This window comes from Notolabrus celidotus, chromosome 20 (genome assembly GCF_009762535.1).
Source record: "Notolabrus celidotus isolate fNotCel1 chromosome 20, fNotCel1.pri, whole genome shotgun sequence".
In the NCBI taxonomy this organism is placed as follows: Eukaryota; Metazoa; Chordata; class Actinopteri; order Labriformes; family Labridae; genus Notolabrus; species Notolabrus celidotus.
In genome coordinates, this window is record NC_048291.1 from 16240063 (window position 1) to 16266642 (window position 26580).

Genomic DNA, 26580 nt, shown 5'->3' on the forward strand with positions numbered 1-26580 from the left:
TCTGGCTGCGTGAAAAGGCCTAAAGGACTGGAATGTTTGCCACAGGTCAGGAGTGGTGCTTTCTGCTCTTTTGTGTGTAGTCTGCAGAGGAGGTGTGGAATGCAAACTTCATGAGAATAAAAGGGATGAAGGGAAAGAGTAGCTGGGGGTCGGTGGGCGGGAGAGAGACTCAAAAACAGAAAAATAATGGGTGTAAGGACTTAGAAAGGAGTGAGCTGGGAAAGTGTTTCAGGAGTTCTGAGGCAGACTGGGAACAGTTCTAATTGAGGGAAAGCACTAAAAGAGTGTACCAAGAGTTGCATGAGTTAAACTGTTGCTGCAGCTGCAGACCACACACAATGAACAGTGCACAGACAGTGCTTTGGGAGCTGCGACACACTGACGGGCATATGTGAATGACATTCTTTGAAAGTTTTATTGAGCTCATCGTGATACTTCATCATTCATACATTCTCAGTCACATGGCTGTTAAAAGCGTTAGTCACGCAGTGGATTTTTAAATGTAGTAAATAACACAGTAATAAACTGAAATATGCACACAGCTAAAAGAAGAAAACATGGTGGACATTTCCTCTTTTTTGCAATACAAAGATAAATACAACAATAACTCTGTGGGGCCGTTTATATAATATTAAGCAAAGGTTGTCCACTTAAACGCTGTGGTGCCACGTTGCAGAAGTCTTCTGACGAAATCATAATATTATTTTCAAGTCCCTCATGCATCTGAACGCCATGTATCTACTCCTCAAACAAAACACATTTAAAAAAGTTAGAGACATCAGGAAATCATTAAGCTCCTGAATTCCATCCCGTATTAACAACAAGCGGATGCTGTGGGGAAATATAAAGGCATGCTGTTTTGAAGCACATTTGTTGTCCGTGTTTATATTTATCTTAAGAGCCTCTAAAAGCACTGGTTTTCAACCCCATTACGCTGCTATTTAAAGATGAAAATGCAATCATGGCGTTTTGTGCTGCATAAACTAACAGTGAAGAGGAGGGTTCAGGGCTGGGAGAGTTCCAGTGTGGTTCATGACTGAGTTTATTAAGACTATTTGTTTGTGCAGTTTAATTAACAGATATGGTCCTTAGATGTTAATTAGCATTGCCTACTGTCATTTATACGTATAATTATTATCACCAGATTGGCAGATCCCCCTTGCTGGCCGAGCACATAAGGGGAAATTTCCACATTCCCCATGGTAACATCCCTGGTGTGGCGACATCATTACAGCAAAGTTTAGCAGCTGCCTGTGTGGAGTAATATGTCTGAAATTACAGCTCTACATCCAAACTCCCCTCAGCGATGGGTCTGATGATAATCTTACTCCTTTAAGCATGGCTTAAATATAGGCTCTCCTACAGCTCTTTTTAAAATTCCAAATAACGTAATTTATCAGTCAAGGCATGAGCAGAGGTGATGAAATACCAAGCCGGCAAAGAATCCTGTCTGATGTGCTCACTCTTCCCCATTTTACCGCCGGGATTTTAACCCAGAATACCTGATGCTAAATGGATTTTTATTACGGGGTGTGGTTTAGTGAAAGCTCTTATGTAAGAACACACTGTGTGATATACAGAGATGCTATCATCAGCAGTCACTGGGTGGTACGATCACATTTATCTTCAGGTACTTCAACAGACAGGGGTTCTTCTTCCTCTGACAGGCAAACCTACACATTCCACCCACGAGCAATACATGAATTTGTTCAGTGCCTGAGTTTTCTTTCTTTTATATTTGTACTCTTTAGAGGTGAAGGATGTCAGATCTTTTCTTGTTTAGAAGTCACTGACGAACCCACATTTTACAGCGTACTGCATAAATGTCTTGTATTTTCACCCTAGATCTGAGACACACAGCTTTACTTTTATGTGACATGACAGATGTTTGTTGTTTCTGAAAAAAACTTTAGTTGTTATCTGGGGCTCATTCATAATCCTGACATAGATAGACGTACACATAAATCACAATCATCAAACATGCTCATCTTTGAATCTGTCCTGTATGGTAATGACAGAAAGAAACAAAACTTTTCACATAACACACAACTAAATGACATCACAAGCCACAGCCCATTAGAAAGTGATGGTGTAAGAGCTGAAATGATTTGCAAGGCAGTGATATCATAAAGACAGCGTAGGGGAAAATGTATTCCCCCTAAAAATAATCATAAATCAAATTTTGGCAAACTGAAAGAGTTGTCTCCCCAGTCCTCTGAGACTTCACATGCATATTTTAACTGACAGTTTGCTTGTTGTCCTGTTCTGGCATGTGCTCCAACGCAAGCAGCAGACCGGAGAGAGACTCAATTGAAGCCCATTTTAGTAACTGTAATCTGAAATCAGCGCCTCTTGAGGATTATTGAGGTTTCGCTTTGTCTCACAGGGTTTATGTGATGCTGACAGATTACTTCTCTTCACTTTCCACCCTGACAGCAGTTAAATGATAAGAGACATTCACTATGATTTATCATCCCAGAGTGACCTGCAGAGGGAGAGAAGAACCTTTTGTTTGTAGCGTGATAACAAAAGTCTTTACTAAACTGTCACTTCAACAGTGTAAGCATAATTCATGTCATTCTGAAGAAATAGAGGATAGAAAATATTTCAAACTTAAACAAAGATAAGAAAAGAGATGAACACAACCACCCTCACAGCTTTTTCTTCCTTTCAAAAGTCTGTAATAGATTCATCTCCTGCCAAACTTAATTTATTCATAAATACATGTCAAAGCACGTATGAAGTATAATTGAGTAACTTTGCTGTTCCACATGATTTGTATTGGCAGTGTGCACAGACAAGTGGATGATGCTCTCTGCGGCTTGATCTAAAGACAAGGAGATCCCTGACTTTATTCTCCATGCTGAGCACTTTTTGCTTTATTTATATGTTTACATAAACTTATATGAATCATCTCCTAACCTTCCAATAAAACATCATCAGTATGATTTCTGAAACCTTCTGAGTTATTGAAAGTTAACTAACTACTAGCTTGAGACAAAGGTTTGTCTTTAATTTGAATTAGTCATGTGAGGTGTGATCATTTAAACATTTATTTGTGTTAAGTCCCAGCCAGGCTCATGCTAGCTGTTGCCAGTCAGGTGAAAAAAGTCTAGGTTTACTTAATGTTGGGGAAAAGAACATTTTTCTGTGGTTTGCTGTCTGTTATGGGTTATAAATTAAAGAGTAATAATGTGTAAGTTGTACAGGTTCAGCACTTGGACAAAATTACATAGCACGTGCTGTGGAAATATTTCACACCCAGAGCTCAGACTACCCACTGGACTCTTAGCAACTATCTGCTAAAAGCTGCTAGGAATGCGGCCCTGACTCAGGCCTGCTAAGCTGGTACAGAGGAGAGAGACGGTGGGAGGTCAGGGCGTCTGCTGTTTACCTTCCAGATCAACCTCCATCTGTCTGCTTATCTCAGTGCTTCTGTCAAACACCCTGCTATCTCTCATTTCCATACATTTTTATATTCTATCAAATCACTTTCCCACTTTTGCTTCCAGTATTTACTCTCTTTAAAGCCCAGGAAGTGTACCCTTTATCTTGTATGTTTCTAAAGGGTCCCTTATACTCTAAAGTTGTTGAATCCTTTTTAATGTTGCTGACCTAAAACTGAAGCATTCAGAAGTTTTGGATCAGCACGATCAGTAGCTTTTGGTGAGTGATTAATAATTTGTGGCGCAGGGTTGGTTTGGCTAAGAGCTGTATGGAACAGACTTTAAGGATATTAGACATTAGTTGTCACATTAAAATGAATGTGTTTGTCCTTCTTGCTGTGGTTTGAGACTTCTCTCTTGAGACATGCTGGTTTGGATGATATTTCTCTGAATGTTATAACTCTCTCTCACTCACTTTGCACAGACCTGCTCTAGCTTGGATTCTATAAATGTTATCTTTGGTCATTTTCAATTAGACAAGGTCTTCACAAGTCTTATCACTGAGCATGCCTCAACTGAATACCACAGTCTTCCTAGAATTAATTAGACTTCTAGCTGGACGATATTCAGCCAGCACAGGTAATCGACACTGTGCAGGCTTAAGTTTTGGCAGATGATTTGGAGGGATTCTCCGAGGAGTATTAAGAGGTAGGTGACTTGTCACAGCCGATTATTTCTGCATATTCATGTTAAAAAGTTGTAGGTGTTTCATGCAAACTTATTTTATATTGTGCTATATCTAGTGGTGCGTACCCTTAATTAAATAATGTTTCTGCCTGCCCCTGAACCAGCAGCCTTCAACCTTTGACCTGAGGTGATTTAGCCTGCAGCCTCAGTGGTCAAGCTTCAGCCTGAACATGTACTACTGAGACACTGCAGCAATTCTGGGCTGACATTAGACCGATGGGACAGATAACCTGCTAATACCTTACTCCATGAACTGTCCAGAGGTGTTGTAATTATGAGAAGTATTATTAAGTGCTGTGTGTAAGTTCAAAGCTTGGATACACCCTCAGGCATCAAAAGATTTAGCTGAACCTCTGATCTTTCCTCTCTGCTGAGGCTTGAATGGAAATCCAAAAACATGACAATGACAAACATCTCAATGCAGATATATCCGACAATGTGGCACCATCAGTATCACCTCATAAATTTAATATCACCCTGACATTTTCCATACTGGCGTACAAAGACTCAGATGTGCCTCTTGTTTACCATGATAAATCAGCTGAAAGGGCTGCAAGTTTTGCAAAAATCATACCACTGACAGGTCAACACAATGTTGCTGTAAATCAATCCCCTTAATATAATCAGACCTAACAAATTATCGCGAGTTGTAAAAGTAATTTATGATGGATAGTGTTGTGCAGGCGCCCAGGACAGCGTCCTATGGGAGGGAAGAGGCAGAGGAGGAGGAGAACAGAAGGAGGGAGTGAGTGAGAGAGGGAGAAATTGAATGAGAGGGACAGAGCGAATTTGAGAAGAGCCAACACACAACAAAACTTCTCCAACTATCAAGCAAGTGGAGCTACTACAAGACTGGCTTCTCTGCGTTTCTCCCCGCATGGCTGCTGAGTTCCTGCTATTTTAACTTGTGCAGCAGAAAGTTCTGGTGGGGAGACAGAGGGGGGTCTCCGCTGATAAAGATGGACCATTTAATAAGGAGCAGGTCACGCAGGAGAACACCGCTATTTATTTTGATTCTGCTTCATGTAACGACGGCACAGACGGGTAAAGTATCCTGTTGAAAAACTCGTAGTGTACAAGTTGAAGTGTTACTAATGTTTGTGAAAATGTCGACATTCATCCGTCTGTGCACTCTCTAAATTATGCACTGACCTCACTGAGTTCATTCAGTTTAAGAGCACTTGCATTTATTATTTGACACCTAGAAAATATTATTTAACACCTGTAGCAAAAATATCGAACCAAAAACACATTGTTTACACTGTAGATCCTAATTTGTATGATATGTGTTCTTTCGAATATGTCAACGTTTAGAGATGCCAAAACTTGCCCCACAAAGTTGCTTTAGGTTTAGATTAAAACTGGCTTCAACTAACTTTTGCAACTTGTAGAAACCTTTAAGAGCAAAGCAAATGATGTAGAATGGTATGTATCAGGTATTTTAAGAAATGCATATTAATAAATGATGCTTGTCATTGCACAACGTGCACACTGAGATTGATTCAAAATGTCCTGCTCCAGCTTGCATTTCAACTAAAACTATCTCCAAGGTTTGATATGAATGTGTGTCCTTCCAGCGTCAGGTGTGCTGGAGGACTTGGAGCGATCTCAGGAGATGTATGATGTCATGTTTGAGTTTGCTTGTGACCAGCGTCGGTTTACTGTGAAGAGGTTTAGCGTTGGCTTGAGAAAGAGGTGAATGGCTGAACACTGACCGAGCTGAGTAGATTAAAATTCCTGTCATGGATCTGTTTAATGTGCCCTCTGCTCGCTCGGGTCTTAAGTGAAGGCGCTTAGCACTAACACTCTTACTGCCTTATTATGATTATTCTGGAACACATTAATATTTTACACGTTTTATTGCAGACGACCACCTCAGGTCATATCTTACATGGTTGTAACTTAGTCTCACTGTGTCTTGAAGGAGGAGAGACTTGACTCATTGTTCAGGGATCCACCTGCAAGAAGAGGGCTGGCCTCTGTCAAACAGCTGTGTGTGTCTGTCTGCTCATGTCCACATTTGCTTGCTTGTTCAGCAAGTGCTGCAGCCATATTTGGACTTCCTTGTCCCCAGTTTAGCCAGTAACTACCAGCTTGAGCATACATACTGCATATCATTTGGCCCACTGGTGTCTGTCACCCACACTGAATTCATGCCCTGTGGCCATGTCCTGAGTATCTTCAACTAGCAGCAGACAATTGCCTTGCAGGTGCAGCAGTTTAGAGACTCACCCAAAGGAGCTTCATGCTTCAACAGCAGGAGTTAACCCTGTGATCACCAAAAAGTACTTAAAGGTGCCTTATTTTCACTCATGGCTTTCCACATGCTCACACTTTATGGCTGGCAGGATTTGTTGGAATTCTTTGGCTGATGGCAGGAGGAAGTGAGCCAAAGGACACACTCACATTCAAGTGACACTGTGGCCCTGGTGTCCACTGCTCTAATGAGGGCCTGTGAAGTGAGAGGCTGAGATGATTTAAAAGTGCATGACACATTGGTGGTGCTGATATGGGGGTCTTAGATACGTGCACATGGTAGATAAAGTGTTTGTGCCTCAAATTTTTTGTGCATGTGTGTATTATAGAACAAGAGTGTTTTCCCAAATGCTTTCTGTGTGTTCCACAGAGATCAGAGAGAACTTTGTAGTCATGTTTGCTGACAGGAAGTGAGACATTCTTGCATACGTCCACAGTTAGTTTCAGTTAGAAACCTCTGTTCTTTTGCCTCAACACATTTTTCTACAACTTTCCTTTTTTGCTGCAGTGTTCAAAGCCTGGGAATAGGGAGTGTTTGTTTTTATTCTATTTGCCTTATCTCTTCATTTACATCATCCCTTTTTCCCTTTCTTATACCCTACCTCATGCTCGACTGGTTCTGTGACAGGGGGGGAAATGGTGCGTACAGCCCCCTCACTGGGTACCATTTGATCCAGCCTCTTCGCCGGTCCTGCATCCGACTCCCATAGGAGGATGGCAAGCCTTGTTCGCCTTTGATCTGGCAACAAATTAGAGGCAAATGAAAACAAATGAAAAAGCAGCAGAATTTTGCAGGATACAGACTAGGAAAAGAGGAATTTTACGCCTCTTACAGCTCGAGCTTTTTCCTCTCCTGTGTGATTTTGTGTTTCTTCAATGGAAACATTGTTTTTGATATGCCAATGTCTGTCCCTGAGATGCTGATGCTGCAAGTATTATATCAAACTGCTTCTCAGACGTTTAGGGGAAAAGTTTTCTTTAATATGTAGAAGTGAGGTTTAAACAATTCATGACACCGGACTGCATTCTATAGTGTTCCACTCACATCTGGCTTACAGAAACTCAGTGACTACTTTCCCCCCGGGCTTCTATCGCTCTGTGTTTCTGATCACTGGATGATTTAGGAAGCTTTTCAGGACTGGTGTGAGATGCCTCCTGTAGAACTGCAATAAGCAGACATCAGACGGGCTGACTTCTCTGAAGCATCCCCTTGCATTTCATCAGCTTTGTTCTCCCAGTTTATGAGCCACTGAAAAGTTCATATGGACATTCACTTCTGAGTAGTGGTCACAAGAGTTAGGTTTACTACCAAAATATTCTCTCTGTAAAAAACAATCTGTTACCCTCTGTGACATGGTGACCTGGCTCATATTTCAACTTTTCTGAACCTGCCAAGTGTCACTTAGCAAAGGCACTAAGCTGCTAACACAGAGGGGAGTGATTCCACAGAGGCCCACATCTTGTAAAGAATTTCTGTCCCTCTGAAGCACAGAGACGTGACTTCAAAAGGAGCCCGTGTATATATCTGTATAACACACGCCTCAACGTTTTGATGTCTGAGAGACTAAATGACGGCTTCGGATGAAACTTTAATGGCCTTTGTCAGGTGTATGCTTGCATGTTTGTATCTTGGTAGTCCTTTGTACCAGAGGTGATTATTTTGCAAAAGTGTGGGAAAAATCAAGTGTATGCTCTTGTGTTTGTTTATGTCTTGGTGGTTTATATCACACCTGGTACCCTTAGAAGGATAACAGTTTAATTAACAAAATCAGGACATTTCAAACCCTCCCCTCGCCTCCCAATGGGAACTTAACAATAAGAAACTAGGTCAAACAAGGTTAAGGGCCAGTTTTAGACGTAGAGTGGAAAATAATTTTAGGAGTGGACTGTAGTCAAAGAGTGTCCTCACAAGTATAGAAGTATCTGTTAATGAAGAAGTATCGTGCCTGCGCTGTAAGGGGCCATGAGGGGCAGGTGTTTTCTCTATGGGCCAAGCAGCTTTTGGCCTGCTTGCTCATCACGCTGTGAACAAACATGAGCAGAACAAACTGTGGAGATTGAAAAAAGGTGGTTCTGATGTGAGTTGGAAGGAAGTGTGTGGCCAGATTCCAGTAGAAACTTGCAGCTTCAACACCAAAAGGATAACACAGAGTGAGCATTCGCTAATACAGGAGACAGACAATAACACACATTCAGCCAAACACTGATTATAAATTTGTTTTCTTATCATTTTTAAATTAAAATGTTTCGGTCATTCACTGCCTGGAGTCCTTAGTTAATGTTATCCACTTAGTGGTGTGCACACTTAGTTGACTAAATGATTAAATGTTGCCTTGCTAGATGGCACTACAATTACTAGTCTGTTAAAGAAATTAGTAATATTTTCAGTATTGTAGGACAAATTTTTGGTCATATTTTGGGTCAAAGCTGTAACAGAGTCACCCGTCACTGGGGCTGTAGCTCAGGTTGAGGGCTGCTACTATCATATCTCTACTACCTGAAAGTAACCTAGCACAAATGACAAATGGCATCTTGTAGCATGGCATGGTTTGGTGGTGTATAGAAAATGGAGATACGGTTATATGCAAGTCTTGTCTGCTTCATCTGACCGGTTACCACTTGACTGGTATGATCCATAACCAGCACAGGCTGATGTTAACCTGCTAGGAGAACTGAAGGCTAGTGGTGCTGGCTCTGCAAATGTATACGAACTGAAACGTGAATTCCCCCAAACCCAAGTGTCTCACTTTGACAGTTCTGGTGTGCTCTTGAGAAAATGTTCTATTTCAAATTGTGTATGTCGAATGTGTTGACCGGGAAAGTTGTCACTCCTAACTACACTGTTAAGTTGTAAACTTTAGCAATACAACGGTAAGTCACTAACATTTTGGTGAATCGCAGTTAAATCGTGGCAAGACAATGTTAAATGTTCTGGTCAGCTTGGGCTACAGCTTGCTAATACTTGCTTCAAAGGTTGTACCGCTTTTCTACAAAGTATACAGATGAGCAGACTTTTGGATTTAAAGTCTGCATGTCCTAATATCTTACTCGGTGACTGTGAATTGCTTCAGTGATTGCAGAGGATATTTTCTCCAACTAGCATTAACTGGCTAGCCATCTGAGCTAACATTAGTCTCATAAAAAGTAAAAGGTCACAAAGAGTTCCGTGAGCTTGAAAAAAGCTGAGCATAATATGCAGGCTAGTTCAAACTGGGCCATTGACCAGTTCGTAGAACGTTTGTACCGATCCATTGTCCTGCTGACCGTTGCACTTGGTTCTTTAAAGTTAAAATCAATCAACAATTTGGATTGGTGAATCTTTACAGTCCCAGTCACGAGTACTGATGGTGAAACTCCTTCATTTAAAAAACGACAAAGATAAATCTTTGCACACAGTTTTGCTTAGTCTCTGCTTTAATCCAGTTACTTATTTGTAAGTAGGTCCAGAACATTTTCTGTTGCTGGTGGAGTTAGCCCCAGTCCTCCCTGATACTGACCATACCTCTCTGTTAGTGCCTGTTGCAGTTTTGCATGAAAACTCCACTGTCGCAGAGTTCTCCATAGCCTCTGCTTTCGCATGTATCCTCTTATGCTACACAGGGTGCAGAGTATCATCTTATAAATATTTAAATTGTGGTATTATAAATATTTTGGTATTACATGCTGAACATGGTTTGTAGACTTGATGTAAAGCACTCTTTGGTGCTTTCAGCATCACTTTTTTAAAAATCTCATTATAATATTCATATCTTAATAATCTATAATAACACCATGAAAATAAGTTTAAAGCTAATGCCATGGGTTGCCTACAAAACGGCTGACTTGGCTTGCTCCTAAATTTTCAGTGATAACCAAAAGCAGACAGAACCGCAATGAGATAAATATCCGTCTCTCAGCTTGTATGCTTTCATCTTAACAAATCTCTTTGTCTCTGTTACAATAAATGTACCTCAGTCTTTCAAACACACTCCTCTCTCTTTTAATAACATCTGTTTTCAAGTAACAGAGTGGAGTGTTTGACAAATGAAACAACACAGTGATTCAGAGAGAAATTCTGAGGAGGGCACAGGTCCAAGATGCTGTTTTTTTTCCTTCTGTTTCAGACAGCGTCTCTGGCTGTTCATGTGTTGCAATTTTCATCTGTTCAGAGTGTGTATTAGCTCGCCTCGCCTCATAGTGTTCTTGTCCACAAACAGCAGTGACCCTGACGAAAGGTCACGCCCACCGCTAATTAGATTAAGGCTATTCTTCATGGAGCCTGGGAGAAACTGTGTCTGGATTTATTCAAGTATTTCCACTGGATGTATTACCAGTGCTTCAGGTTTGTATAGCTTGTTATATTTCAATCAATCTAAAAAACATGATTCCTTGCAACACTTTAATTATGAGTCATTTTATTTGTGCTTAATGTTAAGCATATGATATTTTTTTACTGTAAGATGTGTCCCCACAGAAATGTAAGGTATTACAGTCAGTGCTTTTTTTGACTCATCTCAGGATGTGATCTAAGTTACTATGGGAAATTCTCTTTGCCCAGATTCATTTTGGCATTATTTCTTGTTAAAATTCCCCAGTTACCAGATGCAATAGTTTCTGACAGTCCAGCATTGTGTGTGTGCGTGTCTGTGTGTGTATGTGTGTGTGTGTGAGGAGTACTTTCAGGCCAGGCCGGGAGTGTAGGTGGTGTGAGTCATACAGAATGTCTTCTGAGACATTTGCTCTAGTAACACAGAGAATATATTATGTCCATGTATGACTGAGCTGTTTGACCACAAGGCATGGAGAAACTGTGTCAAGTGTCACACAGGCAGTGAAGATAAACAGATGTAGTGTTTGGTGCTATTTCCAAAGGGTAGTGCCCTGATTTTTTTTCTCTGAGACATGGACATCACTGTCACTGGGCAGATTGTCTCAGAGAGAGTGCACCAGAAGAAGTAGGCAAAGTGTCTGTCAGACGGATTTTTATACTTTTATTGTTTTGTACATGAAGTAATTACATGCTGTAGTTAGCTTCTCAGTTTTGTAAGTATTGCCTGATGTCTGTGAATTTGCCGGATGTCGGGCTACTTCCCCTGTGCTTTGACCTTTAGTTTTGAATGGAAAAAACTCTGAGTCATAAGTCCTTAGAGATGCGAAGATACTATTTGAAACACGTTGAGCCATATCTTAAAGTTGTAGACAGCTTTCTGCACAGGCTCATGGATTAACAACCAGGTTGTAGCTTGTGATATCTGTTTCTCAGTAGCTGTTCTTGAAGATGTTTATCTGCTTAATGCCCATTGGCTCTTACTATCTGTCTCTACAGGTAACATTATTTGACAGATGAGATAAGGTCACAATTTTGACAAAGCCTAATGAGATGCAAGCAGAGCCTGCTCAGACAGTCCCACAGTCAGTGCTGCAGGATAGGCAAAGAGGCTGCAAGAACTGACTAAACTCAGAGAGTTCCAGAGAAGGCAACAGATAACTTTCTTTTATTGATTACTGCCTGGATCCAGACTTCACATGGCTGACTGCCACTAGCCTGGGGTTTTCCTCTTGACGCCAGAATCAAGAGTTGTGGTATTGAAATGATGAAATACGGGATACTTTGCAGAAACTTGCTTGTGTTTAATGTGGGTCATTCTCATATTGAACTGGTGTTCTGATGTGTTTGCTGGAGCTATCAGCGTTACATCCTCTTCAGTCCAACATATTGTTCCCACGTCTTCTGATTCTGCTTGCCAAACTAATCTCTTAACAGTTTATTTCGCACACCTGGGTGGGGATGCCTATTTTCCCTGAAAGTTTAACTGGCAGTTTGTTGTGAATTGTCCCCTTCGAGAGGAATGTCTGTTCTTCTCTCAAATTTCTCCCCCTGGCATTGATGCACATTTTGACTGTTCTCTGTTGTCGTTGGAGTGTCATAGGTCAACTCTCTCCTGTCAACCAAGAGGCAAACTCCGGTTTCAAACTATGAAGCCCATGCGGAAGTGTTATAAACTGCAATACATCGAAAATCCACTTGAGGCTGGCTGCAGAAACACCGGAAACCACATAGACATGAATGGGAAAAAGACGATCTTTGCAGCATTAATAAACATGTTTACAGCCTGGTTCAAAAAACGGCTTGGCCCTACGAAGCTAATCTCTATCGGCACACACTGTACGGGGGGTTAATTATTTTCTAACGTGACGGTTCAGAAGATATTAAGATTACAAGTTTTTCCCGAATAAGGACATGACTGACGTGAGTCCCGGTCGGGAACACATAGCTATTGGCTAGGAGGCTCACAATACATCACACTCTACCTGGTTGAGTTCCGCATTTCCAATATGGCTGCTGCCGTCGATTTGCTTCAAAACAGCTCTCAGGAACAGATGGGTGACGTCACGGATACTACGTTCATATTTTATACAGTATGCTCTCAACGCATAGCTTGAGCATATTAAGGATTGAGCAACAGTTACGTTATTTTAAAGAAAGTAGTTTAGGCAGAATTTTACCTTCTAGAAATTCTGAATTAATTCTGTTATTGTGTTTTAAGGCAATTTTGTCAGGTGCTGTTCTGGATGAGCAGACAGTAACCCAAGAATCCTGCATAATTAGATCCATGTTGTTTTAATTCAGAGCATTATTCAGACTGTTCCAAACATTGCTGCCTTATGACCTCTCTTCCTCCCTGTGCACAAGGCTACCTGAGCGAGATGGAGAAAGAACAAGACAGATAGATGGACAGAACGAGAATAAGCAGAAGAGGGATGAGTGTCTGACCGTTGACTGATATACAAACTTTCAACTTTGCTGTTCTAAAGGAAATTGATTTGAAGTGGGGAATTGAACAAGGCCACAAAGAAGCTAAAAGAGCTCATATGGGATTAGACAAAGACAGAGACACCCCTTCCAGTTCAATTAAGTCCACACATTAAGGATTAGGACCCAGACATGATTTTAGAGTGCAAATTGAACTTATGTGAAGAATTAAGCCTTTGAGGAAAATAAAGATGCTATCTTGTTGGGTGAAAAAGAAGCCTATAGCTGTGAAAATAAAAGTTACCCAGACATGCATGCCTTGTTTATGTTTTGTTTGAAATTGCGGTGAGTTTAGTTTAAACCGATTTACTTTACTAGCCAACTTAACTATCATTGTCAACCATTTTCAATCATCAGGCAAATACATGTACATCAGGCCCAGACTGAAAGACTTGAGTCATTAATTGAGTCATTAACACATCGCACTTGAATCTTTCCTGAAAAGAAGTAACAACGTTCCTTCATGCTTATGTTAATAACTGAGCTGAGATCTTTAAAAGTCAACTCACTCTTGTTCCTTTGCCCTGAAGTCATGATGGCTGGAGCAGATTTGAAAATGATTTGAAGTGACTCTATGTGTGTAAAAACTACTTGTGCTATCATATACAACATCCAGAAGGTTCTTCAGCTCTTGTAATTACTGGATTCCCACAGCTTGTTTGTGATTCTGTGCGAATTCAAAATGTATGTCCTGAGGTCTTAAATACCTTTAGATCTGTACCTAAAGTGTCCATTGTTGGGACCCTGCTGTAATTCACAGCTTAACCCATTTACAGCCCGGTTGCCATATTATGGGACATGAGGGTGAACTCTCAAAGCTGCTTGGAATAAACAGCCTCTGCTATGGAAATAAATAATGCCATAAAATGTAAAGCTATGTGCTTCTGCAAGCAGTGTCTGGGCAAAGACAAACTCTGTCCACATGTTTAATTAACAAGGAGAATAAAAGGCAAACTCTGTATGAGCAGCATGAGCTACAAGAGGTAATTTGAGTTTAGGATCCTCATTTCAGATGCCTGGAATGCTAAGTGTTGAGTTGCTCTGAACAGGCTCTCTCTAGCAGCTGGTGGGAGACCGGCTATGCACAAAGCTCTGATCCTGGCTAATGCTTGCGGCAGCGCTTTATCAATAGAACATCTAATAACACAACGAGCAGACTGCTAATAAAACACAGGCTCTTTGTAATGAGAGAGAGCCAACAGTGGGAGATACCTCATATCTGCAGGGGAAACAGTTTCAAAGCTTAATGTAAATATGCATAATTTGATACTGTGTGTATGTGTACATAAGAAAATCTCATAGTAGTAATAAACAAGATCAAAAACTAAACTGTTGAAAGAGTTTCATAGAATTACTCTAACATATCTCATCAGAAATTAGATCAGTTCTTTATGGCAGTAAAGTGTTCAATGTGATGCAGACACATCGTTGCAGGGTGAGAGGTGTGCAGGTGTCAGCTGTCAGGTGCACTACTGTAGGATTATGGGCTAGGCTGTGTACCAACCCTATCCTATAATAACACCCACAGCAGCCTGACCACCTGCTGCCACATCTCAGAGGAGCTTGTCTCTTCCGACTCTGAGGAAGCAGGAAGCCTCTGCACTTTAAGATCGGCTCGCAACCGCACTAAACCCTGCTCTTCTGCTCTGTAACAACTAGTACTTAACCCAGCCAGACAACAAAGTGCAAAGTTTAAATGTTAGATTGACTCGACTAACAGCATGCTGCTGCCATCTGCCCACAAACACCACCCAATCATAAGTGGTCTCTATAATTTTTCATACAATGCTAGAAACACCAGCAAAGACACAGTATTTCTGAAAGTATTTAAGCAATGTTATCAAAGCTAATTCTTCACCTTTTACAAGAAAACACAGTACTGTGTATGATCATTGTATTTAAAAACACTGTTGCCATGTGCAGATGCTTTAACCTTCTTTTTCTTTTTATTTCAGCTGATCCTATAGATGTTCTGCGAGTGTTAGAGCTGTCAGAGAACATGGATGGGGTGTCTCTGGAGGCTGGTCTCTGCACCAGCAGGAGGAGCATGCAGGAGACAGACTTGGCCTACAAGATTGACAAAAAGATCCAACTCAGTGCTCCCACCAAACAGGTCTTCCCAGGTAGAGGATTTTTATTCCTACTAGACAGCAAAGCCCCCGTCCATAAAGCAATGAAGAACTCAAGGTTTTCTAAAAATAGCGTAAAAAACACTCAAATGTGTCATTTTATGAGGGATTCTGCTCACAATATAACATGAAGATATTTGACTTTGCACTCCCTCCACTCCTCATCGTGGCTGCTTGCTGCTTTCATTGGCAATATTTTTCATTATTATTATCCTAAGTCAGGTCTCACCGACAGCGGGTGGTGCCTGCATGTTATAAAAATGTCTGCTCCCTGCTGTGCTTTTTCTTGTACGATTTAACAGCATCTCATCTCTCCTCTCCTCTCCTCTCCTCTCCTCTCCTCTCCTCTCCTCTCCTCTCCTCTCCTCTCCTCTCCTCTCCTCTCCTCTCATCTCATCTCCTCTCCTCTCCTACTTACAGATTCCAAATTTCCTGAAAATTTTTCCCTGATGGCTACAGTGCGAGCTAAAAAGGGCTCCCAGTTCTTCCTGCTTTCAGTCTATGATGACCAGGGGGTGCAGCAGCTGGGGCTTGAAGTGGGCCGTTCGCCTGTGTTCCTGTATGAGGATCAGCACGGAAAGCCCTCGCCGGAAATGTACCCAATTTTCAAGAGGATCAACTTGGCCGATGGAAAGTGAGTGTTTTGAGGGCCTTTGACTATTCTCTTTATAGAGCAGATACTGTAATAAAATATCCCCCTCTTTGCCGTTCTGACAGCAGACTGTATTTTAAGTGGGCTCAATAGAGCAGATTCACCATCTCTGTTCTGCTCATTGTAATTCTGCAAGTATGCCTTTAACTGGTCTTGAGTTCTAAGGCGGGCCTCTAATTGTTGCAGTCTGATTCATACAGCTCAGCCTGTGTGTTGACCTTGACTGATTTCGAAGGGAATAAGATGCTCGTGGAGCTTTCTGCAATGATTTGACTTGATGAAAGGGGTTAAGAAATCAATCCCTCACAATCTCGGGCTCAAAAGCACTTCTGTTTTGCTTGACTTGAAATAGGTGTCAAACAGCCCTTTGCATTACGGGGATCAGACTTCTCTCAGATACGAAATACTCAGATTGTGTGTAAATTCTGGCTTTTGTTTTTATGCTTTCAGGTGGCACAGGATAGCCTACAGCGTGCAGGACAAGTCTGTTACCCTGTACTTGGACTGTCAGAGGGTGGAGACCCTGGATCTGTTGAGAGGGGACAATGCTGAGATCAGCACAGAGGGGGTCACCGTGTTTGGGACACGGCTGCTGGATGAGTCTGTATTTGAGGTAGGACATTATGACAGTAGGTCTGGAAGCCTCTGAGAGTTTATGTATTTTGCTTTGGTGTCATAAATGTTACAATTTCAAAAACCCAGTTTCCCATTTACAGTGGTTTCCCATACTACATATTGTACTGTAGTCTTGTCTGTACATTTCTGCATTGAGGTAGATACAATGATGACTTTACTGTCATATTTGTGTGGACATTATGCCTTTATTAAGTCTAAGAATGAGGAAATTGCTTCATTTATTTTACATTTATTTGATAAGGAAGTCCCATTAAGATTAAAAAACACTTTTACAAGACGGACCTAGCCACTGTAGTAGCCACACAAACTAATTAAAAACATAACAACACAACATGGGAAATCAGAGCAGTTTAAAAAATATATTCTGATTTGGTGGGCTTTCAAGAGAACAACCACATGCCTCTGCCACTACATTCTGTATGGAACTCTCAAATGAGTTAGGTGATTACTTTGTTTAGTTTTAGCTCTTTTTGATGGGGTTTCCTATGGGGCACCGTTTGTAAAGTTGTGCACACTGAAAATAACAGCTACAATTCTCCAAATTTAGCTCCAGAACGTCATAAAAATGTAGAGTGAATTTTAAAAAGTCACTTTTTGTGAAACAAAGGGGTTGTGTCCTTTGATACTGTGGAATCCCCCCTCACCTGTCTTTTAAGGGGTTGTGAAACCCCTTTGTGGCCTCCAAAACTGCCTATCCAGCATTTTTACAGCAGGCAGTCCGGCTATAACCCGTAGGAGTGAGTACTGACCGACTATGATTGGGATATCTGTATCGCTTTATGAAGCTCTTATTTTGGTACTAACGGTGTCCAATACAAATTCACACTGCCGCCTAGTGGAAGTACCATTTATATATAACTATAAATTCACCCAGCTTTCAACTATCTTAGCCAAGACTGATAGTTTGGAAATCAGGCTGTAGTTGTTTAACTCCAAGGGGTCTTCACCTTGAAGTAAGGGGAGAGTATTTGCAGCTTTCCAAATTTTAGATTGAGTCAGATAAAATATTTATTTTAAAGATGTGAGTAATGGGAACTGCAATAATATCAGCTGCAAGCTTTAAAATATAAGGATACAGATTGCCTGGGCCTGCAGCCTTTTTGTGGTTAATATGTTTTAGAGCTTTACAAACTACATCAACTGATAAAGGTTTAAAATCAAACACACCTAGATCGGCATCTCTAAAACAATATAGTGTGCATAAAGGCTGAATCATATGAAAGGCACTGTCGGAGATGTCCTGATGGCCTTGATTTGATTCCTATTTGTAGATAGGTTTTCTCACTTACTTTCTCAATTTGTCTCTTCATCTTATGCCTGTACCTCCTCAGATTTGACACTGCTAGAACATTTTTATCACTTGTTGAGTGAAAGGATTCTGTAAGTACATCTTAACCAAGCGGTGCTGATGTCCACATTTTAAAAGATTATTTTCAGGATCTCAAACCTATCAAATATGTATAATCCTGTAAAAAACTTTGAAAACACATGTAATAGAACTGAGCTCCTTCTATAACTTGAATCCGGCATCACATACCCTAACACAGTTTTAACACAGTACTGTTTAACACAGGTTGTGTGGGTGAAACAGTGGGAAAAAGCAGTGTAAAAATGTCCTTTGATACTGTGGAATCCCCCCTCACCTGTCTTTTAAGCTACTTAGGGAAAATACTTAAAAGTAAAATCATGGGTCAAGAAGAAACGGTGACAAAGGTCTCCTGTCAATCAAGTCCTGCTGAAACAAAGCAGAGCAGCAGAGAGAAGGTGTTTGGGAAAGAGTGAGCAGGAGGGAAGTCTCTGTTCAGACATGCCCAGCTTCCTCATTTCCACTGCAAAGCCTAAAAAAACACATTCTCTTTGCTTTTTGGATCCGTCTGTGTACATCTGTTGGCTATAGATGTGTTGATGGGAGTCTGAACAGCCAGCTGTGTACTTGGACAGAGAGAATATGATTGACACTTGAGTGTGTGCTTCATCTTCTGCTTGAAAACATGTATCACGTATACAGATACTGCTGAAGTCATTCCAAATGCATCTACTTAAAAAAATTGAGGTTGAGATGCTATTTAAAGCAGATGAACAGTTCTTTAGCAGAGAGACATGTGTCTGTGTTTATATGAAAATGCTGGAAAAATAGAGGAGCAGATAGATTCAATCTGAGGTCTGAAAGTGGTTCTGATTCTCTTTTCCTCTGCAGTAATCTTTTGTCATAAGTCATTCTGTGTGTTTCATATGACAATATGCAACCCATGCTCCACTGTCAGTCCCACTGAGGCTACCCTCATATTCCTCTCTGAAATAGAGATTAGCTAAAGCCACCTTCCTGCCATGTCCTCAGGCTCTGCATCTGCTGAGCGATGGAGCATGAAGGAAAGGGAAGATGGACAGTGGTGTAAGGCACAGCCGAGGTTCAGAAAATTGGCCATCTTCCCAACCCTTGTTCACCTCTGTGTTCCCAAAATACCCGGCAGTCTGCAACAGGAAACTGTAAGGGTTTAAGGAACTACAGGGAGGGGTTTAACACTCCCTGATGGCCTAATAGACAGAAAGTACTGCTTCCTTTACTTTACTGAGAGGACAACGGATGTCCTCAGTTCCGACGATTGACCACCTGTATTGCCTTTGGGTTTTCTGTGTGTAGTCCATAACTGCTTTCTTAACCTTGTTCACACTTTCATTCTATCTTCCCTATACACTAAGTGAACTTCAGTTGCTTCCTTCCTGCTATAAGCTACTCCCAGCTCCCTTTCCACCCTTCCCTTACTGACAGGCATTCCAGTTTTTAAATAACTTTATATCCCACTTCAGTTGAGAAATGTGTCTCCTTTTGGGCTCAATAAATCCCCCTTTTCAGAAGCACTGAAGACCATTTAATCTTAGGCCTTGCTCCAAAAACATTCCCATGCTCTAATACATCATCATATGTGAAGAGTTATGATGATGATGCAGTATTTATGGTGAATACTAATACCCTTAAGAGTATCTGGTGATTAGATCCATTCTTTAGTCCAAGCCATGCACAGTCTGTGGTTTGCACTGAGTTCAGTCAAAATATGAGTATGGATATGTAGATTTTTATAGAGCAGCTAAATGGTAAATTATTACTCAGCATTAAGTATGTAAGGTCAATATTTCCATCTATATTTAAGCACCAGTGTTGTATACCTCGGGTGAGGCTGGTACCAGGGGGAAGAAATTAAGCAGGCTGACCTCGGGGCCTCTGTTCCCAGGCCCTGGTTCTGTGGGAGGAGGCCAGTGTTCCGGCCCAGTTCTCCCAGTGTGGGAGCTCAGCGTGGGAGCCTTGGGACTGTGGTCAGCCACTAATGCCTCTATTGCTTCCAGATTGTCTACAAGAGTATGGTGTTCAAATTCAGCGCTTTGCTTTCAGTTGCAGTAAAGCAAACACAAAACTGTCCTCAAGACTGGTGGTGTTGCTTCTTGGCCGCTGTTTGCCCTGCATGTGTGTTCCTCCAACACCCTGACTGCTTAGATAAGATCCAGCCCAGCATTTATTTGTATGGAAATTCAGACCCTTTCTGTCTGGACTAGTTCTGGAAATAGGAAATGTTTTTGGCTTGCTGTTGCAGGCATGTTGAAACCATGACTTGTCAAGCATATCATTAAAGGGCTGCTTTATTTGAATGTTTTGCAACCCCGTCGATTTACCACACAAATCGAACACGCACATTAAACCAGTCAATGTCCCTTTAAGTTCTATTTTGTCTTGGTAATGACTTGTATCTGATGTTTTTCAGATGTTGCTTAGTTTCCAGCATCTGTTGTACTCAAATTAACAACTACAAGCATCAAAGAGCTGTTTCATCAGTGTGACTTTGTTGTAGGTTTGTTCCTCCTTTGACCACAGTTGTGACTCATGCAAGACAGATTGTAATGTAGTTAAGGCACTGGATATGAATAAGAAGCTTGTCATATATGGTCTAGTTCGTTGTGATTTGGTGAGGTAATATGAATCTTGGCTAGCTGGCCCCACGCACCTTATTACAGACCACTGGAGAGAACACAGAGGTCATCCTCCTCTGCCAACAAAGACTTGTGTGACCTTGTGCTGGACAAATGTGAAATTTGTGGATTCAGCTGATGTGTTTTCCTTTTCAGCATGTCCTGAAATATCCTCTTCAGATGTCCTTGTCCTGTCCTAAATGGGAAAAAGTAGCAAACACATAAATTTGGGCAAACTTTACTCTCAGTGGGTTCCCAGAGAAGACAGCCCCTGCTGGGCAAGAGAAAGTGGGAAAGTTCTGTGTGAAAGTGTTGGCTTTGATCTTAAATTGAGATTGGATTAGATTGGATTAACTGGCTGTTGGCTTTCTCTTGCTCTTTCTCTCTGTCTGTCACCTTAAAGTGCAATAATTTAATTTGGCTTTTGGCCAAAAAAGAAGAAAAAAGAATAAGTGGATAACAACTCCTTTCATGTTTGATGTACTATCATATAGATAATGGTTTCCATGTTTTTTTTTCATTTGTATGCCGACTCAGACTTTGCTTATAGATTCATGGATGATAAGGAATGATTTAAACTGTATTGGGGGACACATGAGCTGGTGGTGGGTATAGGAGAAAAATGTGTTTTGATTTACTCCACCTCTGGCCACTTAAGCCTAATTAAAGAGATTACAATGGAAATATAATCACCACAACATCCAGCGGTTAATCAGACTTGATATATCACAAATCATTGCACGGCTGTCCCTGGGTTATATTTTACCCGGCAATATGTTGCAATGGCCTGTCAGTTACATAGATCCTTTTCACCAATCTAATCTAAACCTTGTCAAACACTGTGCTGTGGGGCTGCCTTCATTTTGTTTATATTGAATTACTTTCTGACTCATTTCTCAGAGCTAGTGAGCACTGCAGTACACATTTATTTTCACTTCAAGTGAATCTGTTAGATATGCTTTATTAAAAATAAATATAATATAAATATATTTATATTTGAGTTTTGGAAAAAATGTTTTATCTTGTTGTCCTTTGTCTTATAGTATTAATCTTTTGGAACGAAATAACAGATTCAAGTGTTTGAAAACGATTGTTTGGTATTCTGCTTTATAAACAATTTATGTACTTTAATGAGAAATTAATACAGAAGCAATTTACATAGTGCAATACCTGGTTTGGATTGATATAATGTGCACAGAAGACAAGAGTGATGTGAACTGGAAGGCAATTAAGGTTAACAGAGGCCTTTGGCTGAGTGCTGCAGGGTGCAGCAGTGCTGTCTCTGTGCATGTTTGTGTGTACACACTGCCTGCGCCTGCAGGGTGGGATGGGAAGTGAAAGGTCCTGACAAGGGGGTGAGAGAGAGCTATTTGACTGTTTCATGAACACAATGAGAGCTCTCCCGCGGTTAAGGGAAAACAATAACACAGTAGTCTGTAGCAATTTTACCAGAGGTGACAGTTTGATGATGCACAACAGATCACTTAACATCTAGGTATGCAGACAGTTTTGTTGCTCTCATTGTGTGTGCCGTTTAATAGGTGTATTGATACAGGTTTAGTCTCCTGATCTTGAAATGTGTTTTCACTGTGCAGTAGCAGCTGCTGTATGTTTCTGTCAGGATGATAATTCTGCTCTTCCTATATTTCTGGCTGTATAACATGACATTTGTTTGTGCTTCTGTCTGTTTTTCTGGGTAATTTCAGGGAGAAATACAGCAACTACTGATTCTCAAGGATCCCCAAGCTGCTGCCAGCTACTGTGTTAACTACATACCAGACTGTGACTCTGCTTTGCCCTACAACAACATAGCCCTGGAGCTGAAGGAGGTCAGTACTGCTGCCACCATGAGTCAATGCCTACAAGATAAAAATCACACAAAGTCTTCTTTGCTGGTTCATCTAATGAATTATTGCTCTGGGTCAAGCAAAGGTTGAGAAAGGCCAATACATCTAAATTCTGTCTTATTTGTCACTAAGTGATCCCTGGGAGGCTCTGTGTTTTATAAGACGTCTAAGGCAACATGAGGAGCTTCTATTTCTAGTACGCCTGTTAAAACATTACCCTGTTCTTTACGTAACACTTAAATGAGCTTGCTCCACAACCAACCAGAAGATGAAGCAAAAGCATGCCTATCAATTAACCAACAGTACATGCCTGAAGACCTGTATGATTTACAAGCAACAACAGCCTCAGCAGTGGAAAGGTCTGAGTACAGTGCAAGTGTGTTGAGTGTTTGCAAAAAGAGACTTGAGAGATTAAGGAGGAAAAGGCCATCAGTCAAAAGAGAAGTATCTTCTTTCAAATGCTGCCAACAGTGGAGCATTCTTAGGGTCAGGTTCAGGACGCACGCTCAGAGACAAACTCACAGAGCGAAGAGCTGATAATTCTGACATGATATAATATGCCTCTTCCTTCCTCAGGGCATTCATAAAGTTATTGAATCAATCATTGATATAAATGATTTGTATGGTTGTGTGTGAAAGAAAGTGATAAGAAGGAAGGGAGAAATGTGTGTGCATATATGTGTTTGTGTATGGTTGAGCTTTCAGGAATACACAGCGTAAACTAAATGTTTTATGTCTGCTTTATCTTTGTATGCCACATGCATACACCCGTATATGTGCACCATGAGTCTGCTCACAACTGTGTGCACCCTGATTATTGATTATGCCCAAGAGAGGGTTCCTCAATGGTAGCGTGCAGCCATTTGGATTGTCCCCCAGCTGGATTTTATAATAACAGCTGAGCAATGAGCTCTGTATCCAGAACATGTCAACATCTGTCCCCCCACTGACCTACTTCCCATCATTCTCTCTTACACACTGACCTTGTTTACAAGTGGATCTAAATCACATCACTGATATCTTTAACAGACCGGGCCTTCAGCGTCGTTTTCAGGCACAGGCCAGTCGTATCACTGACATGCAATGGGAATCTCTCTGCAGGATGACTCATCCTGTATTTGTTGTTTGCCAGAACATACTGAGAATTAGCACCTCAGTAGAACTTAAGACAAGGTGACCTCTGACCCCACAAACAAATATGCCCTCTACTTTGACTGAGTGAAAACAACCCCACATTTGCTTGCCCTTTCTCATTTCATGTTTGCTTTAGGTTTTTAACAGCCCAGTGGGAATCTAAGTAGGTATTCAGTCCTGTGAGGGTAACATGGGACCTGTTTGCATCACTTTACTTCTTCTTTTCTTCTATTGTCATTCACATGGTGTTTATGTTCTTTCCTCATCCTGCACTCCCTTTTTCATAAAAGAACACTCAACTTGGTGCTGATGCCATGATGCAACGTGACCAGCCCAGTGAACCACAGGAGCAGTCTGAAATGGATAGTAAGGGCAAAAAGAACAAAAAGAGGAGGGACAAGGGCTCTAAAGGAAAAGGCAAACGCAAAGGCAAGGGCAAGAAGGGATCCAGAAAGAAAAAACACGAAGAGGGGGCTCTTGAGGATGGCTTCCTCAGGGTTTCAACAACACTGCCTGAGTACCTTTCCCAGGAACCTTTTAGGTCCACAGTGATGCCTGATTTTGAGAGCACCCTAGAAACTATCATCCCCACTGAAGTCTCTGAAGACAAGACCCACATGGTGATGCCCACACATGAACCTGACTCTTCAACTGAGGCCCCCACAGTGGTGCCCAGTGCGTTGCCTTTATCAGAGGTTACCGAGGAGGTAGACATGTTTCTCTGTAGATTCCCTCCACTTCAAACCCCCCATGCCATTTGCAACTCTAACCAATCACTCCTTCATACCTCCTAACTGTAGAGAGCACCTCTTACCTTCTTACTGCCACCACCACTAACCTGCACCATCCTAATCACCGCCTACTACATCCCTACCACAAAACATGAAGAATGCATTTTAAATTTGAGAATTTGAGTAACTTTGCTATTGCCTTTGTAGCTCTATACGCATGAGGTATGATATGTAAAACCATATATTGGAAAAGCTATGCACAGTAAAGACTGTTAATGTCTTTCTGAATGCCAGCCTGCAGAATGGGTATTTGTTTCACAGTTCAATCTAGATGATTACTGTGCTCAAATGCAATCTAATTAATACAACATATGCTTTATGAATATGCCAAAATTGTAAATTGTTTATTTAAAAATATATACATTTTTAACTCGCTACACCAACAAACATGGACTGTTTGTTTGTCTCCTTCATGTTTATAATTTGCTTTCTCACCAAGTGAACTAATTTTCCCGCTTATGTTGTTTATGTAGCTGTCGCAGTCTGTGCCGCACCGCCACATGAATGTGATGTAGTCCATCAGCGAATTGCATTCTTGCACTGCAATTAACTTGCACACCTGTCAACCTGTAGCCTGGATAATCATCACTTTCCCACGAAAACCACCTGTTATGCTAACATTCATATTGTGCATTACAAAGTGTGTATTTACTTGACAGTGCTGGGCGCTAATGAGACATGCTCAGTGTCCCCTGGTTAACCTTTGCTATGACTCATTTACGCCTGTTCATTGGCCTGCAGGAGAGCAAGCCAGTGAAGAAGCCAGTGGTGGAGGAGTATGGCGATGACCTTTTTGCAGACCTCTATGATGATCTCTCTGTTTCCACGGTAACAGTGGGTCAAAATGTTACTGAATATGAGGTAGGTTAAAAGCAGATCCATCAAGTGTCTTCACCTCAGCACTGAAATACTTAGGGGTTGTTTTTATTTACTACAGCCGTCACTGGTTTTTTCCTTTACAGACTCTTGAATATGAAGATTACAGGAATGACACAGAGTCGTCCTATGAAGAGTATGAAATCTATGAAGATGGCTACGGCTTTGCAGAGCGGGAAAGAGCACAGACGTGGGAAGGAGAGGTACATTTCAAAGTGGACTCTGATATCAAGTGAATGGTCAGCTCTTTAACAGACTTGTGTCGAGTGTTCTATTCATGTGTTTCTCCTCCTCAGGCTGGCCGCAGAGCAGAGAAAGGCCAGAAGGGAGAGCCTGCTATTATTGAGCCGGTGAGCAGCTCGAGGCAATGAAGTCTGATAGCTTTTGATATGATTATGGAAATGGTTTGATAGTCTCCTAATGTACATGCCATTCCTTGTGCTTGTTGTAGGGTACATTAGTGGAAGGACCTCCAGGTGTACAAGGGCCACAGGTAAGTCAACCACTGTCTGAAAGCAAAGAAAAATGCAACCCTGTGTTTTTCAGTGCAACATGATGCTTCAATTTGAATCCACATTGACGGATAGGTCCCTGACAATCATGTAGACGGTTAGAATCTGGTGAGGAAGACAACTACAAATGCATGCTAATCAGTGTTTTTTTGAATGTTTTCCTCATAGGGGCTTGCAGGCCCAGCTGGACCGACAGGCCCTCCAGGACCCAGAGGAGATCCTGGTGAAATGGTGAGTGTACGCCTCGTCCTGGACTCACTGGGGTAGTTCAATCCCAGTTTGACCCCTTCAGCTTGGACTTAGCTACCCCAAATTAAAAAAAGTCTGTGGGATTACAATGTTCTGGTGCAGTCCTGAACTGAACCTGCTGGACTTTGGGGCCGGATGCTGACTCATACATGCTTGACCTGATTTTCTTCTGTGTGTGATAGCTCAACCAAATGTATTAGTCCATGATTCATCAAAATTGAACCGACTCCAACACACACACGCAGACGCACACACACTGACAGATGCTCTGACAGTTGTTGATGATTTTTGTCATTTTGCTTGGCAAAGATGTTGATGGTAGTTTATTAGTAAGCAGAAGGATCTGGCTTACAGAAACATCAACCTTTCGTCATTAACACCCTTTAGTTAGTTGCTTTGTGCATTTCAGGTTCAGCACATAAAACAAACAAACCTTTATTTTATTTGTTTTTATTTATTTTATAGAGTTGGAATTTGAGGAAACTGTGATCACTTAAAGATGTTTAACATAACATATAGAATACTTTCTAGATTACACCAGCTGTAATCTGATGATCACAATCTTTAGGACTCAATGCAACCTTACATGAATTGCTTGAATATATATATATA

The 26580-nt window shown here is 41.2% G+C and overlaps 1 protein-coding gene across 2 annotated transcripts in view; it reads left to right on the forward strand.

The window, feature by feature from the left end:
* The first annotated feature begins 4887 nt into the window (after positions 1 to 4887).
* Positions 4888 to 26580, forward strand: part of col5a3a (collagen, type V, alpha 3a) — a 45654-nt gene continuing 23961 nt past the window's right edge. The window contains exons 1-11 of one of the 2 annotated variants that reach the window (XM_034712347.1): positions 4888 to 5177; positions 15138 to 15305; positions 15732 to 15945; positions 16414 to 16576; positions 22266 to 22388; positions 23831 to 24247; positions 25073 to 25192; positions 25294 to 25410; positions 25504 to 25557; positions 25659 to 25700; positions 25888 to 25950. In XM_034712347.1, coding sequence (XP_034568238.1) covers positions 5093 to 5177; positions 15138 to 15305; positions 15732 to 15945; positions 16414 to 16576; positions 22266 to 22388; positions 23831 to 24247; positions 25073 to 25192; positions 25294 to 25410; positions 25504 to 25557; positions 25659 to 25700; positions 25888 to 25950 — 1566 coding nt within the window. In that variant the 5' untranslated portion in view covers positions 4888 to 5092. The remainder of the gene's footprint in view (positions 5178 to 15137; positions 15306 to 15731; positions 15946 to 16413; positions 16577 to 22265; positions 22389 to 23830; positions 24248 to 25072; positions 25193 to 25293; positions 25411 to 25503; positions 25558 to 25658; positions 25701 to 25887; positions 25951 to 26580) is intronic. The other variant, XM_034712348.1, reaches the window with a different exon arrangement.